At 50.0% G+C, this 16,665-nt stretch overlaps 3 protein-coding genes across 3 annotated transcripts; all 3 read left to right on the forward strand.

Annotated features, from left to right (window-relative positions):
• The first annotated feature begins 306 nt into the window (after positions 1-306).
• On the forward strand, positions 307-1,618 carry LOC125522919 (uncharacterized). Its single transcript, XM_048687960.2, has one exon. The coding sequence runs from the start codon at positions 653-655 to the stop codon at positions 1,391-1,393; it is 741 nt and encodes a 246-aa protein (XP_048543917.2). The 5' UTR covers positions 307-652; the 3' UTR covers positions 1,394-1,618.
• A 7,450-nt stretch (positions 1,619-9,068) lies between these two features.
• Positions 9,069-12,125, forward strand: LOC125524568 (uncharacterized). Its single transcript, XM_048689600.2, has one exon. The coding sequence runs from the start codon at positions 10,121-10,123 to the stop codon at positions 10,832-10,834; it is 714 nt and encodes a 237-aa protein (XP_048545557.1). The 5' UTR covers positions 9,069-10,120; the 3' UTR covers positions 10,835-12,125.
• Positions 12,126-12,145: 20 nt separating this feature from the next.
• On the forward strand, positions 12,146-15,124 carry LOC125524567 (uncharacterized). Its single transcript, XM_048689599.2, has one exon. It carries the CDS (start codon positions 12,209-12,211, stop codon positions 12,920-12,922), a length of 714 nt encoding a protein of 237 aa, XP_048545556.1. The 5' UTR covers positions 12,146-12,208; the 3' UTR covers positions 12,923-15,124.
• Positions 15,125-16,665: the final 1,541 nt, after the last annotated feature.

The raw sequence follows: 16,665 nt of genomic DNA on the forward strand, positions 1-16,665 counted from the left end.
TCGCCATATCCTTTCTTTCCCTTGGACGTCACGCCACAAGACTAGTAGTATCTTTCATCCAGCAGCATGAGGACGAATCCCTTTCATCCGCACAAACATTCAGGACGTAATCACGGACATTCATACAATTCTGTGTTTTTATCGATCTGTCACAGCTAGCGATGGCAACAACCATGAAGCAACCTTCCATGTGTCATACTCATCTGAACCCAACACGCTCTTGACAAATTGAATAGAAACATGGAGGATCCTGCCTGCCTGCTTCGGATTGCCCAAACATGCCTCGACACTAGTAGAGAAATTTCCACGCACCTGTGCTCTTCTGTTTCTTCCGTTCATACTCTCATCTGAACCCAACAGATTCTTGAGCGTGCATCTTACTCTGCTGCCCATGAGGGGGAGCCCATCTAATTTCAGTTAGGAACAAACAGGATGCTCTTCGTCTGTCGCCAACGGCACAACAAAACAGATAAGCAACAGCTTGTCTGGATCAGATTCTTGCTGTCCACCGCTCTCTTCATCAACCAATTGCTTCAGCCTCTCCCATATAAATACAGATACAGCCCCAAGGCTTCACCACCAACAGCCTACCATTCTCTTCCATTACTACCATACACAAGAAAAAACATCACCGAAGCTTCAGTCCTCAACAATGACTTGCCATCTACGGTCGGCGAGCACGCCCTCCAGCCCTCGCTCCAACAACACACAAGTTGAGCAACAGCTCCAGAGCCTCAGTGCAACCATCTCTTCGCCGTCGGCAACCATCGATACGATGTGCCATGGTTTGAGGAGGCTGGCAGACATCTACAGCTGCATCGACAAGATGATGTGCACACCAAGCAGCCAAGCCAGCCTTTGCCACACCCTGCAAAGGGTGGCAGTGGAGGCAGAGCTCGGACGGTCCCTCATCGTGCTCGATCTCTGCAACGCCATGCAGGAGACCTTCATGGAATTGAAGATGACTATCCAAGAGCTCTTGTTGTCCCTCAAGAGAGGAGACGACGTGTCTGCTCAAGTCAAGGCATACGCCAGGCTAGCCAAGAAAGCTCAAAAGCAGTTCAAGAAGATCAGCAAGAAGACTGCTTCCGATAAGAATGACTCCAGGGTGGTCATGCTAATGGCAGAAGCAAGAGAGATCACCATTTCACTGCTTGAATCCACGTCCTCAGTCTTGTCCAAGCAAATTGAGATGCCCAAGTGGTCTCTTGTCTCCAAAACATTTCACAAGAGCAAAACCGTGTGCGAAGAGGAGCAATTGCAAGCGCTGGAGCGCAGTATCGGAGATCTTGAGAGCGGAGTGGAACTTCTGTACAGGAGATTGATCCAGAACAGAGTTTCTCTTCTCAACGCTCTTAGGCCTTTTTTGGTTCATAGGGTAGAAAAATCATAGGAATAGGAAAGTCATAGAAAATGAGATGACATGTATCTCAAATCCTATGAGTAGGAATAGGAAAGGAGATGCTCTTTGATTCACATCATAGGATTTTTTCCATTGAATCTAGGCTAATGTTTTTTTCCTATGAAATATGGAGGATAGGAAAAATTCCTCCACAAAAATAGGATTCCATTCCTACAAACCAAAGGGCTCTAAAGGATTTTTTTTATAGAAATCTTATCCTATAAAATTTCTATAAGATTTCTCTAAACCAAAGGGGGCCTTAGTTTGTAGATACCTTGAGCTCTAGTTCCCTGCGGTTGGCATCCACCTTTTAAAGGATTCGTCAATCAGCATGATAGCAATTTTGGTAGTATGTACAATTGTGGATATATGAAGAAAGTTCACTTAACTGAAAAGAGAAGAGAAACAGTTTGGCAATTTCATAATTTCTGAATTTTCCCATTTATGCTGATTAACTTACTTTTTGTTAAAAAAATAACTAACTGACTTGGTTTCTCATAACTGGAAGAAAAGACCTCTCTCCTCAAACATACTATCTTATTTACAAGCAAGTAAGCAACAAAAAAATAACATAGAATTTGGGGTATTCCTGTTGTTATGACCGGCATAGGGGCTTAGCCCAATGGGTTATGGCCCAAGTATCTTAATTAGGGGTTTAACCCAATTATCTTATCGTATTAGGATCGTTTGCTTAGGAGTCAAGTAAACCTCTCTATATAAGAAGAGGAGATGTATCAATCTAATCAAGCAAGAAGCAATCAATATTTGCTCGGCTTCCCTTAGGGAGCTGGGAGACCTAAACCCTAGCCGCCTCCTGCTTTCGCCGCCGTTGCTCCCATCGCAAGAACGGCGCCACGCCGCCGGCCGCCGCGCACCAGCCCTCGCCCTTCCCCTCCTTCCCTTACAGGCTACGCCTTATACCGAGTAGAACCCTAGTTTCTACAAATTTGGTACCCAGAGAATCGGGTTCTATCATGTCGTCATCAACACCCACGCCGCCGCTGCCCATCATCACCACCGCCCCGATGACCACTACCGGATCCCCAACGCCGCCGGCCCCCGTCACTTCCGCGTCGCCGACAACCTCCGTCTTCACGCCGGAGGAGATGACCAGCACCCTGCGGGACCTTGTGACGGTCGTCCAGGGCATCTCCCTGTACTTGGCCGGCCCGCACACCACCCCGCCGGCTGCGCCCCCCGCCTACAGCCACCCGGCGACGCACTGGCCTATCCAGAACGCGTCGGGCCCGAGCGGGATGCCCCTGCTGCCGTTCCAGGCGGGCTACACCGGCAGGCCCCCGCCTCTGCTGCACCTGCCCTGGTACTCGGTACCCGCGGCGATCACCAGGGCCCATCCGTCGCTCCAGCCGCTGCCCGCCCCAGCGCCGTCCTGGCCGCAGTGGCCCACGCCCGTTCTCACGGCGCCACCCGCGCCTCCCGCGCCCGCCCCAGCGTCGTAGTGGCCGCACTGGCCCGCGCCGGCCCCAGCTGCGCCGCCCGCACCGGTCCAGCTCCCACCGCCGCCGCCCAGCTCCGGATTGGGCCAGTCCACACCGGGAGAACTTCCGATCCAGCAGGTCTGGTTTCCGCCGTCACCGTCCCTGATCCCAGCCTGGCTAATCGGGACGTCGCCACCGCCGGTGTACACAGAGGGCGGGGATCCACCGGTACCCACGCTGTAGTCTCGGGCCTCGTCCGGCTCCGCGAGGGCCTACGACGGCCTCCCCACCGTTGACCGGGCGCCATCATCATCACTGCTCCGCACCGCCGAGCCGGTCGGCCATGGCGCACCGACCCAGACGCCGCCACAGTTCGCCAAGATCGATTTCGCCACTTATGACGGCACAGAGGACCAGCTTAACTAGCTCAACCAGTGTGAGCAGTTTTTTCATGGCCAGCGCACGCTCGCGTTGGAGCGCACTTGGCTGGCATCCTACCACCTCCGCGGTGCAGCCCAGACCTGGTACTACGCCCTCGAGCAGGACGAGGGCAGCATGCCCCCTTGGGAGCGCTTCCGCGAGCTCTGCCTCCTTCGCTTTGGGCCTCCGGTTTGCGGGAGCCGCCTTCCCTTCACCTCCACGGTGTAGGACTTCGCCGACCGTTTCCAGGCCCTGGCATGCCATGCGTCGGGCATGACGGCGCAGCAGTGGTCCGACCTCTTTGTCGGTGGACTTCCGGATCACATCCGCGTGGACGTGGAGCTTCGGGGACCCCAAGATATCCAGACGGCCATGTACTACGCCGCACGTTCGAGCGCCGCGCGGTGGCCGTCCAGCAGGAGTCGCCGTCCCGGGCCACTGGGTCGCTACCCTGGCCAGATCCCGCTCAGGGTCGGCCTGCTCAGGCTTCCGCGACACCCCTCGCCGCGGTCGCGGCGCGCCTGTTCTGTCGGCTCACCTCGGTCGAGCTACTCGAGCGTCGCCACCAAGGGTTGTGCTTCAACTGCGACGAGCCCTACACACCCGGCCACGCCTGCCCGCGACTCTTCTACCTGGAGGTTGCAGACTACATTCCGGAGGACGCCGTCGCCGCCGACCTTGCCGCCCCGGCTGTCGCGAAGGTGTTTGACGCTGGTTGATCACCTCGAGGAGTTCAGCAAGCGCTTCCCCACCTTACAGTTCGAGGACGAGCTGTTTGTGCAGGCGGGGAGAAGTGTTATGACCGGCATAGGGGCTTAGCCCAGTGGGTTATGGCCCAAGTATCTTAATTAGGGGCTTAGCCCAATTATCTTATCGTATTAGGATCGTTTGCTTAGATGTCAAGTAAACCTCTCTATATAAGGAGAGGAGACGTATCAATCTAATCAAGCAAGAAGCAATCAATATTTGCTCGGCTTCCCTTAGGGAGCCGGGAGACCTAAACCCTAGCCGCCTCCTGCTTTCGCCGCTGCTGCTCCCGTCGCAAGGACGGCGCCACGCCGCCGGCCGCCGCGCACCAGCCCTTGCCCTTCCCCCTCCTTCCCTTATAGGCTACGCCCTAGACCGGGTAGAACCCTAGTTTCTACCACCTGTCATATAAAATGTTGTCCAGTTTATGATTTTACACTAGCGATGTTACAAGAAGTAATGGTGTCTCTAATGGCCTATGGGTCTCGGCTAGTTGATGGATCAACGCGGCCAGATTCCTTCATACCAGAGTTGTTTGTTGCCAATGGCCATGTATGAGATGGGACGCCGAAGAAAGGCCGTGGCATCACCTCCCACCTTAGATGAAAGAGTGGTCTTTCAGGATTGGTCGTTAAGTGTCACCACCTCCCACCTATCCTACACATTCGATCAAGGTTATCACTGCGAAGCTATAATCAAGGTGCACGGGGTCTTACTGTCTAGCCATTGGTACTCCGCATCTTCACAGAAAATTCAATTTCACCGGGTCCATGTCGGAGACAGCAGGGTAGTCATTACACCATTCGTGCAGGTCGCTACTTATGCGACGGGAGGCTAAAAAGAGAAGGTATCATCCATCCTTAAAGCAGTCACTTCAGTCTTCTTAGGGGATGGCCAGAGGGCTAAATTTTGAACCGACAAGTGGCTGCCTGGAGGGTGCTTCATTGAGGATTTTGCTCCAGCTTTGTTCTCCTTTGTCAAGGATTATGGGCGCTCTGTCCAAGAGGCTCTCTGCAATCGTAACTGAATTAATGATATCGCGGGAGGCATTCGATACATGTCATGTCTCAATATCTCAGAATTTGGGACATCACTCAAAGTGTCTCCTTATCTATTGGTGTTTCAGATTGCCTAGTCTGGAAGTTGACCGCTGATCACAAATTCTCGGCCAGCAGCGTGTATAGCATGTTCTTTGCAATGAATGTGTGTTTTGCTTGCCACAAGCCGATTTGGAGATCCAAGGCTCCCCCGAGATGCAAATTCTTTATGTGGCTTGCGGTCCATCACAGGTGCTTGACCGCTGATAATCTGGAGCGTAGGGGTTGGTCTTCTAATGAAAACTGCCCGATGTGCCTCTCGACACACGAAGACGGTACATATCTTTTTGTGCATTATGGTTCACATAGCAGGTTTACCCAAAAAGGCTTTCGCCCTCTTTATATATAAAGCAAACCACCAAGCCACAACATCCAACAAAGGTTTACGAAGCAGACACACAAAGGTAGCACAAACAGGTAGGTTTAATAAGGGTTCTGCTAAGGGCACAACTTAACAAACCCTAAATAAAACACAAAGGATGAGGATGTCGATGGATGAGGAAAGCCATCACACGGAGATCAGCGATGAGGATGTCGATGGCGTCTCGGTCCTGCGGGCGGGTAAGCAGCCGCCAAAGCTGCATATAACCACGCATTTTGAAAATGGCGTCCGTACCACGCCAAAGAGGCACACGTCGAATCACAAGCTTATTGTGTATCGTCCAGGCAAGCACCCCAATATTCAGCCACCCAATGTGACGGAGCCGCAGCGGGGAGACAAGGAGTTCCGCAAATAGGTCTGGGAAATTAGACACACAACATGTTTCGATGAAGTTCAGAGAATGGATGCACACAGATTTTCGAATTCTTGATGATAGCTTCGCCAGTACTGAGGATTGGTGGTTGAGTGCGCGGAAGGAGATTATCAAGAACGAGCGGCGCAATTTTGACACCATTATCAAACTGGTGCATTGGAGGATTTGGAAGGAACATAATGCCATAATTTTTGAGCAGGTGGCGTGCAACATTGATAGGGTGCTGGATCAAATCAGTGAAGATATTAGGGCTTGGAGGGTTGCTGGCTGTGTCAGTGATCTCTTTTAGTTTCTCCTCTTTTTCTTGCCTTCGTGTTGGCTCAGGTGGTGGGCCTTCTTCTTTGTTTTTTCAGAGTTTATACTCCGGAGGCAGACAGCTCTAGATCTGTCTTGCCTTTTGTATTTCCACTTCATATGTAATAAAAGAGCGGCCTATATGGCCCTTCGACACAGTCATGTAATTAAGGAACCATACATATACTTTCAGTCATAAAACAATATGTCATAGGTTGTATTTAGCTTCTCAGTTATAATTGGTCTTTGCGTAAAAAACACAAAGAATCAATCTATAAAATAGTACCCATGCCGGGTTACCACTGAAATCCGTATGTATGTACGTACGGTACGGGAGCAATATATACAGCCCTGATGCGCGCCCCACGTAGCATGCATGGTGCTGCGTGCGCATGGCCTCGCCATGTGCACGGGGAGAGACGCGGGATGCCCTCCCGTGCGTGCAATGGCGACCGACGATGTAAATCTCTACCTAATAATAAGGGCAGTACTCTGCACGGACGCACCGGCGCAAGTTTCGGCCGGTCCATCCAATACCGTTCGATATAAAAACGCATAACCGTCAGATTTGTCCCACACCGCATTCTCTTTTGTTATCTTCCCCCACGGGAAAAAAGAGGAGAAAAAAGGAAACGCCGCAGCTCGCACGATCCTGCATGCTGGCCTGCGCTGCCCTCATTTGGACCACCGCTGCCCTTGCTCGCCGCCGGCGAAGCAAAACATGACCCGCCTTCACCGCCGCCGCGCGAAGCAAAAAAAAATTACGGGTTCCAGCAAAATCAGAAGACGGTGGTAGCAATTTTTAGGTTGGTTCAGCAAAATCAAAAAAAGTAGGGGTGGTAGCAAAAACTCCTGATGCTTCCAGCAAGACTGGTAGAAGCAAATGGCGTCTCGGTAGTAGCAAAAATCCGAAACGGTTGCAGCAAAAAAAAGCCGTCGCCGCCGTCGACCAAGACCGTTGTGGGTGGATGTAGCAAAAATTGTCTTCAGTTCCAGCAAAATGAAAATACGATTGTCGCAAAATCTATCTTCGGTTCCAGCAAATCAAAGCATGGTTGTAGCAAAAAATAGACTGAAAGAAACAGGCGATGTCATGGAGATGGATGTAGCAAAAAATCCACGAAACACCGGTAGTAACAAAACCCAAAATAGTTGTAGCAAAATGGTTCGCCGGTTCCAACAAAAATCACAACGGTAGCAGATTTTGGGATGAGTGGGTGGTAGCAAAAACATGTGTTGGTTCCAGCAAAAAAAGCATGATTGTAGCAAAATCTTGCTGTGGTGGCCATGGAGAGGAGCGCAAATCAGCTGCGAGCGGCCATGGCGACGAGCGCTAGTTGCACTGGGCTAGTCGTTTCCAGCCAAGCACACAGTTGAGGATCTGCGGCCATATAACCATCGCATCACGACATTTAGGGGGGGGGGGGGGGGGATAGGGGAGGGAGGGTAGGAGGAGATGCACGAGGAGTAGCAACAACTAGTACTCCATGGTCAAAGGAGGAGTGGAGGGAGAGAGGAGGAATCGAGCTCAAGAGGGCTTCCATGATGAGAGGGATTTGATGAAGAAAGATAGATGCGGGTGTGTCTGAGGATAAGGTAGCGGTGTGTGATGGGGAAAAGTAGCACTGCGGGGCCAAGTCAGGTGCGTGTCGCGAGCGATCGGCCGAATACTTGGCCGGCGCACCGGGCACAAACATTTACCTAATAATAAAGTATGTAGGATTTCTGCCCGTCCGTCGCATCGTTTTGCAAATAAGCCCATGCGTTTTTATGAAATCAACCCGCAGTCCAGATTTAAGTCACGCCAAACCGTTATTTTACAGTTTTTCGACCCCCCCCCCCCCCCCCGACTTTTTAGGTATTCCATCCGCAGATCATATTTAAGTCAAACAAATGCTTTCCTAAACCATCCATATCTTTTAAACCGTAACTCCGGTTTAAACATGTTATATATGAAATTTGATTAGAAAAATATGTAGAATATAAATATAAAATTATTTTAATATATTAAGTATTTATAAATATTATTTTGAAAAATATTTAAGTCAAACAAATGGTTTTTTAAATTATACGTATCTTTTAAACCGTAACTCGGATTTTAATATATTATATATGAAGTTTGATTAAAAAAATATGTGAAATCTGAATATGATATTAATTTTACCTGTTAAATATTTTTAGATATTGTTTTGAAAGCAAACTTATAACTATAGCGCACGATTCATTTTTCTTTCATACAGACGGTGATCCAGGTTGCAAATAAACACCCACTATAGTCATATAGGAAAAAAAACATCGAGAACTACACATGCATACCTTTGAATACATCGTAGGGGAGAACAACAGATTTCTCATCGCGAGTGTGTGTGTGTGTGTGTGAGAGAGAGAGAGAGAGAGAGACGTCTTAGGATTAACCACATTTAAACACATTTTGGTTTGTGTGAACACTAAGGCCATCGCTGACGAGCGTGAGAAGAAGGATAAGCGGCAATACAAATATGATGTGTTGCTAAAATAAAGAAAATGAACCTATTATGATCTTAAGTGATGGTTATTTGATTAAAAATGTGTGTTGTGTTTTTTCTCCCGTTGCAACTCACGAGTTCTTTTGCTAGGAAGTACGTACACATGTAGCCGGAGCGTTCCAACCGCAAGAGGTTGGGTGGAGCTGGACACATGGGGACGCGTAGGTCCAGCCACGCCGCCAACTCCAGGTCCAATGTAGTGGAGTAGTAGGCGAAGCTGCCGTGCATGCGCATTCAGATAAGGTGAGGGTACGTACATGATCCGTTTGAGCTCCGTACCTTTCCCATGGAGCATACATGCATGCATTGTTTATCCCGGAATCGCATACGCAGACATGCATGTAGGAGTACCTGGGGGGTTTGTTAAATGGATCCTTGGGGATCATCTCAGTCGATCGGGTTCTAAACACAACCCTTTTTTGTCAGTTACGGCACATACTTGTTGCTGGACTCATCCATACATTCGACGTGTGTGACGATACGATGGATTCAGTGGGGCTGGCTGCTAACCATCAGAGATTCTTAGTAGGGATGAATGCATCAGCACAAGTACAGGCAGGCTGCTCCTTTTGGCTGCCTTGTTGGTACGGTACTACGAATCACGGTTATTTTCAAGATTATACTATAATTCAGGTGTTTCAGATTGTGCCAAATTTATACTATCAGCGAGCGCAGAGCCAAGCCAATCTCGCACTCGCACTCCCACCAGCAAAATGATGCGGCACATAGAAATACTCCTACTCTACTTCCCTCATCTGGCAGCAAAGTGGGACTTGCGGCTTCTCGCCATCTCCTTTCTTTCCCTTGGACGCCACATACTACTACTATCTTTCATCCAGCAGCATGAGGCCGAATCCCTTTCATCTGCAGGTAGGTACTCCCGGACATTCATACAATTCTGTGTTTCGATTTGTCACAGCTAGGGATGCCAACAACCTTCCTTCCATGTGTCGTCCAATGAGTTGGGTCACACAACGCTAAAACGTCGCCGTTCTAGCAACTTTTTGAATATAAATATAAGGGGGGGAGGATCTGATCTTGCCTGCTTCGGATTGCCCCAACATGCTTCGATCGGCACTTGAGAAATTTCCACGCACCTGTGCTGTTTTGTTTCTTCTCTTCACATTCATCTGAACCCAACAGACCCTTGAGCGTGCATCTTACTCTGCTGGCTGGCCATCTAATTTCAGTTAGGAACAAACAGGATGCGCTCTCGTGCAGCCTGCCTTGTCGCCAACGACTGAAACATGCCAGCCACAACAAAACAGATAAGCAACAGCTTGTCTAGATGAGATTCTTGGTCTCCCCTGCTCTCTTCATCCCATATAAATACAGGCACAGCCCCAAGCCTTCAGCACCAACACATTGCAGCTAGCCTTCCCTACCATTCTCTTACATTAGCATACACAAGGAAACATCGCCAAACCTTCAGTCCCCAACAATGGCTTGCCATCTACGGTCGGCGAGCACGCCCTCCAGCCCTCGCTCCAGCAACACACAAGTCGAGCAGCAGCTCCAGATCCTCAGCGCAACCGTCTCTTCGCCCTCGGCGACCATCAATACCATGTGCCATGGTTTGAAAAGGCTGGCAGACATCTACAGCTGCATCCAGAACATGATGTGCACACCAAGCAGCCAAGCCAGCCTTTGCCACACCCTGCAAAGGGCGGCAGTGGAGGCAGAGCTCGGACGGTCCCTCGTCGTGCTCGACCTCTGCAACGCCATGCAGGACAGCTTCATGGAGCTGAAGATGACTGTCCAAGAGCTATTGTTGGCTCTCAAGAGAGGAGGCGACGCGTCTGCTCAAGTCAAGGCATACGCCAGGCTAGCCAAGAAAGCACAAAAGCAGTTCAAGAAAATCAGCAAGAAGACTGCTTCCGACAAGAACGATTCCAGGGTGGTGATGCTACTTGCAGAAGCGAGGGAGATCACCATTTCGCTGCTCGAGTCCACATCCTCGGTCTTGTCGAAGCAAATTGAGATGCCTAAGTGGTCTCTTGTCTCCAAAACATCACAGAAGAGCAAAGCCCCTTGCGAAGAGGAGCAACTGCAGGCACTGGAGCACAGTATTGGAGATCTCGAGAGCAGAGTGGGGCTTCTGTACAGGAGATTAATCCAGAACAGAGTTTCTCTTCTCAACGCTCTTAGTTCGTAGATACCCTGAGCTCTGGCTCCCTGCGGTTGGCATCCACCTTTTAAAGGATTAGTCAATCATCATGATTGCAATTTTGGTAGTATGTACACTTGTGGAAATGTGCAGAAAGTTCAGTTAACCGAAAAGAGAAGAGAAACAATTTTGGCAATTTCATATTTTCTGGATTTTACCATTTATGCTGTTAACTGATTTTGGTTAGACAAGTGTCTAACAAAAGATCTCTCTCCTCAAACATACAATCTATTTACAAGAAACAGAACAATAACATGGAATTTTGGGCATTCCTGTCACATAGAATGTTGTCTAGTTTATGATTTTACACTAGTGATGTTACAGGAAGTAATGGTGTCTCTAATGGCCTATGGGTCTCAGGTAATTATTTGCCAAGGTTCATATAATTTGCCAAGCATGCTAAAACAAGCCAGCTCGAATGCACGACCTATAACCTTGTGATTATGCATTATCATTACCAAGGGGAATACCTAATGATGCTGATGACTAACAATAATCACATGCAACCAATAATATCAAAACAAATCCACTGAAGATCCTTAACTCTTATCATGTTGTTGTACCTTCCTTTCTGCTTCCAAATGATATAATGAACTTCACGTTTATATCGCTGTACTGGTTATGTTCAAAAAAATTTGGAAGGATGCACCATTAAGTGATATGTGCAATCAGAAGTGGACCAAACCAACGTCACTTGGACATTTAGTTTTTGCGACCATAACTTTTCAAACATTTCGTTACATTCTTATTATTACATTTCTCGTTTATGCTTATCATGCGTCATAAGTAATTTTCATTCAGACGATAACCTCAGACAGCCACAGCCAGATGAAATTTAATATGAAAAGAAGAATACGTGTTGGTTGTGTCAAGAATCTGTGTGCACTTAACATGGTTGTCCTTGCTGTGGATAGCTGAGACACGCCAGCGCTGCTGCACAGGCAGAAGACCTCATCCTAATGTTGACAAATTAGCGCTGCTTCCGTTTCAAAAAAAAAAAAAAAAAATAGCGCTGCTGCACAACCAGATGAATTATTCCTCTCAGCAACAGAAAACCTGCATTTTATTTCCTTGGACAATACTGCTTCATGATCATATAACGAGATCCGAAATCAAACGAAGCACCCGTGCACTGCACTGTGTTATCAATAACCAAGACATGCCAGCCATATATGCTAACTCTCCTATGGAGGTTAGCAGATGAGATTCTTGCTGTCGGCTGCTCTGTTCATCGTGCCATTGCTGTTGCCTCTCTGATATATATACAGGGAGAACCCCAAGGCTTCAGCACTAACACACTGCCTACCATTCTCTTCCATTTCTATACAGAAGAAAACAGCAACAAAGCTTCAATCTCCAAGCATGGCTTACCATCTACGATCGGCAAGCACGCCTTCGAGCCCTCGCTCAAACAGAGCGGAAGTCGAGGAGCAGTTCCAGAGCCTGAGCACAACCATCTCTTCGCCCTCGGCGACCATCGATACGATGTGTGATGGCTTGAGGAGGCTCAGTGACATCTACAGCTGCATCGAGAAGATGATGTGCACACCAAGCAGCCAAGTCAGCCTTTGCCAGAGCCTTCAAAGGGCGGCAGTAGAGGCGGAGCTTGGACGGTCCCTCGTCGTGCTCGACCTCTGCAACGGCATGCGGGAGAGCTTCATGGAATTGAAGATGACTGTCCAAGAGCTCCTTTTAGTTCACAAAAGAGGAGAGGATGTGTCTTCTCAAGTCAAGGCATATGTCAGGCTAGCAAACAAGGTGCAAAAACAGTTCAAGAAGATCACCAAGAAGACTGCTTCCGACAAGAACGACTGTAGGGTGGTGATGCTACTGGCAGAAGCGAGAGAGATCACCATTTCGCTGCTCGAATCCACATCGTCAATCTTTTCAAAGCAAGTTGAGATGCCCAAGTGGTCTCTTGCCTCCAAAACATTCCAGAGGACCAAAGTTGTGTACCAAGAGGAGCAATTGCAGGCATTGGAGCACAGTATTGGAGATCTTGAGAGCGGAGTGGAACTTCTGTACAGGAGATTGATCCAGAACAGAGTTTCTCTTCTGAATGTTCTTAGCTCGTAGATACCCTGAGCTCTAGTTCCCAGCAGCTGGCGTCCACCATTTAAAGGATTAGTCAGTCATGAGAACAATTTTGCATTGCGTATACTTGTGGATATGTACAGGAAGTTCACTGAACCGAAAAGCAAAGAAAACAATTTTGTCAATTTCATTTCCCTGAATTTTTTCATTTCTGCTAAACTCAAATATCATTCACATGGTTGGGTAGCTTGATATAACTATTTCAGTACAATGTGTGTCAGATAGAAATGATATTTATCATAGTAGACCCCACCTTCATTAATACTTTCGAGTATAAGATTACAGGTGGAGGCAACACCCAACACATAAACAAATATCTGGCACGGCATGCTAAATGACCCGATAAAGCGGGGCGAAAGCCTTTTTCGATAAATGATCCGACAAACCTCAATGTTAACTTCAGTTAACATGCCACCATATCTTATCCTCTCTCAAAGAACTGCACCTAGTTGCACCGATCTCTGAAGAAAAAGTAGCGATGATGATGTTTCAAGAGATACCCCGATTAGACTTTTGTCGCTTCAGATTTTGGCGACAAGGGGAATTTTCTGTAGCCCAAAAGACCAAGGCAGTCTGGGCATTCAAGAGTTACGTGTTCAAAACAAATGCATGCTTAGTAAATGGTTGCGTAAATTGCTTACCAAGAATGGGATCCGTGAATCGCTTCTTCAAAACAAATACTTGTGAGGAAAGAGAGGTGTGGAAGGCATAAAAAAAAACCCCGCGTCGCCCTCCTCTGGCGACACGGGGGGCGACTCCTCCAGCGCTGCCACCAGTTCCTTTCCCTACCCCTTCTTGTCTCGCTGCCGCCGGAGGCGCCGCTAGCGAAGTCCGGGCGGGCTCCAGTGAGGGCGGCGGCGGGGCGTCTTCCTGGGCAACCTCCACCCCTCTCCTCCTCTCCTAGTTGGGGCGTGGCGGCGCACGCCAGATCCGCGAGGCCCAGTGGCGGGAAGCGGCGGCGGTCCATGGCGGGCGGCGGGCAGGGCTCTGCGGTGGCGTGGATGCCCAGGCGTTGGTGGGGATAAGGTGGTGTTGGCCGGGGCTGGCGGGCCAGATCTGGGCGCCGCGAGCCTACGGGCTGCTGTCGTGTTCATCCTCGCCGCGGGTGGTGCAGCACCCGCTGATCGTGGCGGGTGTGGCGGTGGTGGATGGGGCTCCCGGCAGTGGCGTCGATCTGAGTGGCCTTCGGTCCCTCTCCTCGTCATCTTGGCACTATTTTCGTCAAAGAGTTGGCCCTCTCCCAGTTGCGGTCCATCGTTGTCTCGCGCCCGATGCAACAGGATCGAGCTCGTCTCGCGCCCGGTGCAGCAGGACCGAGCTCGTTTCGCGCCCGTGCAACAGTACCGAGGTCATCTTGCGATCGGTGCGGTAGGACGGTCGATGGAGGCCAGTTTTGGCCGACCTATTAGGTCTCGGTGCTGGGGGCGGCCAGGGGTGCGAAAGGCGGGGCCTTTCCGCTCTTCTCTTTGGTTGGGGTAGCGGTGGGTTTCAGGTGAGGGGGTGTCAAGGTCTTGGTTGCCGGGGCGGCGGCCCTGGTGGTGGTAGCGCGGTGCTCATGGGCAGAGCCCGTGGCTCGGTGCTGCCCGTTGGCCATGGCCGTGTGGGCGGTGTGGCTGCCGGGGTGTGGCGTTCGGTGACGGTGAGTGTTGGACAGGGTGAAAACATGTTCTATCTTTGCACGGACCAGCAGCGGCGAGGCTCGCTCCCTTCTTGAAGGCGTCGTCACGGCTCTCATTGCTCGTCGTGATGCTCCGGGGGAAACTTTGATCCTCGGATCGGGCGGTGGTGGCGCTCCGGTGTAGTAACCTTCCTGAAGGCGCCGCCTTGGAGCCCACAGTTCGTCGTATGTGGCTTCATCTCCTCGCGGTGGCGTTAGTGCTAGGGATGGTGTTGCTGCGCTCAACGCCTATGTATCCTGCCTTGGGTGTGTGCGTGTGTTGTGATGGCGTGCGTTTGTACCAGGTTGTTGATGATCATTGCTTTATATCTAAAGCGGGGCGAACGCCTTTTTCGTTAAACAAATGCTTGTAGACCTCATCTTGCTCTTACACTCCATTGTAATAACTCAATGTTGTTAAGCTTCATGCACTAGTCAACGCAACCAAAAGTCCAAACTGATGGAAAGGGCTAGTGTAATCCACATATACTATAACACCCCCTCTCACGTGTGCCGGGGAAGACAAGTCAACACGTGCAACCGGAAGAGAGCGACGTCGCGCGAAACTCACGTATGACCCAAGAGCTAATAGCACATGTACTGTCAGACAATAGCGGAGTAGGTGTAGTGACTGAAACACCAAAGTCCTGAAGTAACCATCGTAACCAAGTCACCTCTGCCGTCAAAAGAGCCATAGCTTGCAACTCGGCCTCTGCACTCGAACGGGAAACTCCAGTCTATTTCTTCGTCTTCCAGGAATGAGAGAACCACCAAAAAACATAATAAGCAGAAAGTGAACGGCGATCTGAGAGATCACTAGCCCACGTAGCATCCGAATAGGCCTGGAGCTGTAATGAACCGGAGCGAGGAAAGAACAGACGATGAGAGATCGTGCCACGAAGATATCAGAGAACACGAATTAGGTGGTTGTAATGAACCAAAGTGGGAGCAGAGACAAACTGACTCAGAATATGGACTGGCTAAGAGATATCCGGACGAGTGACAGCTAGATAGACAAGATTCCCAACAAGATGACGATAATGCGTCGGGTCAGACAAGGGGTCACCATCAGTATCACGGAGGTGAACATTGAGCTCCATGGGTGTCAAAACAGTGCGGTCATCAGTAAGAGCAACACGAGCAAGAAGATCCTGGATATACTTTTCCTGGGAAATAAAAAAGCCATCAGAGGTAGAAGAGACCTCGATCCCAAGAAAGTAGCGAAGAGGGCCAAGACCAGACATAAGAAACTGCTCACTAAGGTGTGCCTTCACAAAGGCAATATACTCGGGGTCATGTCATCAACATATAGAAGAAGAACAGTCCGACCACGAGTTGAAAGATGGACGAACAACGCCGGATCATGAGCACTCGCTCGAAAGCCAGCGACAGTCACTACGGAGGCAAAACGCTCGAACCAGATGCGAGGGGCTTGCACGGGCGCACCACCACCACGCCGCCTGTCACGCCGCCAGCCCACACCGCCGCCGCGCCTTAGCGCTAATGCACCGCCGCACCCGCCGCCAAGCGTCGCGTGCCCGACTAGCTGCCGCATCTCGCGCCGAATCCACCGCGCGGGGAGATGAAAGAACCCTGCCGCCGCCGACGATGACCGGGCTTTGCCCGGCCGTGCCCTCGGGCGGCGGTGAGGGAGGAGGAGAGTAGGGAGGGACGCCCGGCGGCGGCAGCTAGGGTTCCCTCTCGGTCACGCGCGGGGCGACGCGAGAGGGAGAGAGGGGGTGGGAGAAAGATGTGTTTTTTTTTAGATTTCTCCTATATGCACCAAGTATGCTTCCATACGGACGGCGAACAATTATTTAAGATAGCCAGCTTAAACTTAATATTAAAAACAGAGCAATACTGTTCGTGTAGTCCAGAATCTGCATCCACTTACATGGCTGTCCTTTTGCTGTGGGATCGCTGAAACACACCAGCGCTGCTGTGCAACCAGTGCAACTCATCATAATGTCGGAGAACCAGCAGAGAACAAAACTAAAATAATCATTGCAGGAACACGAAACCCGCATTGCATTTCCTTGGCTAATCTTCCATGATCACATATAACCCA

The sequence above is a fragment of the Triticum urartu genome, chromosome 7A, assembly GCF_056163025.1.
Source record: "Triticum urartu cultivar PI428250 chromosome 7A, HENAU_Tu73, whole genome shotgun sequence".
In the NCBI taxonomy this organism is placed as follows: Eukaryota; Viridiplantae; Streptophyta; class Magnoliopsida; order Poales; family Poaceae; genus Triticum; species Triticum urartu.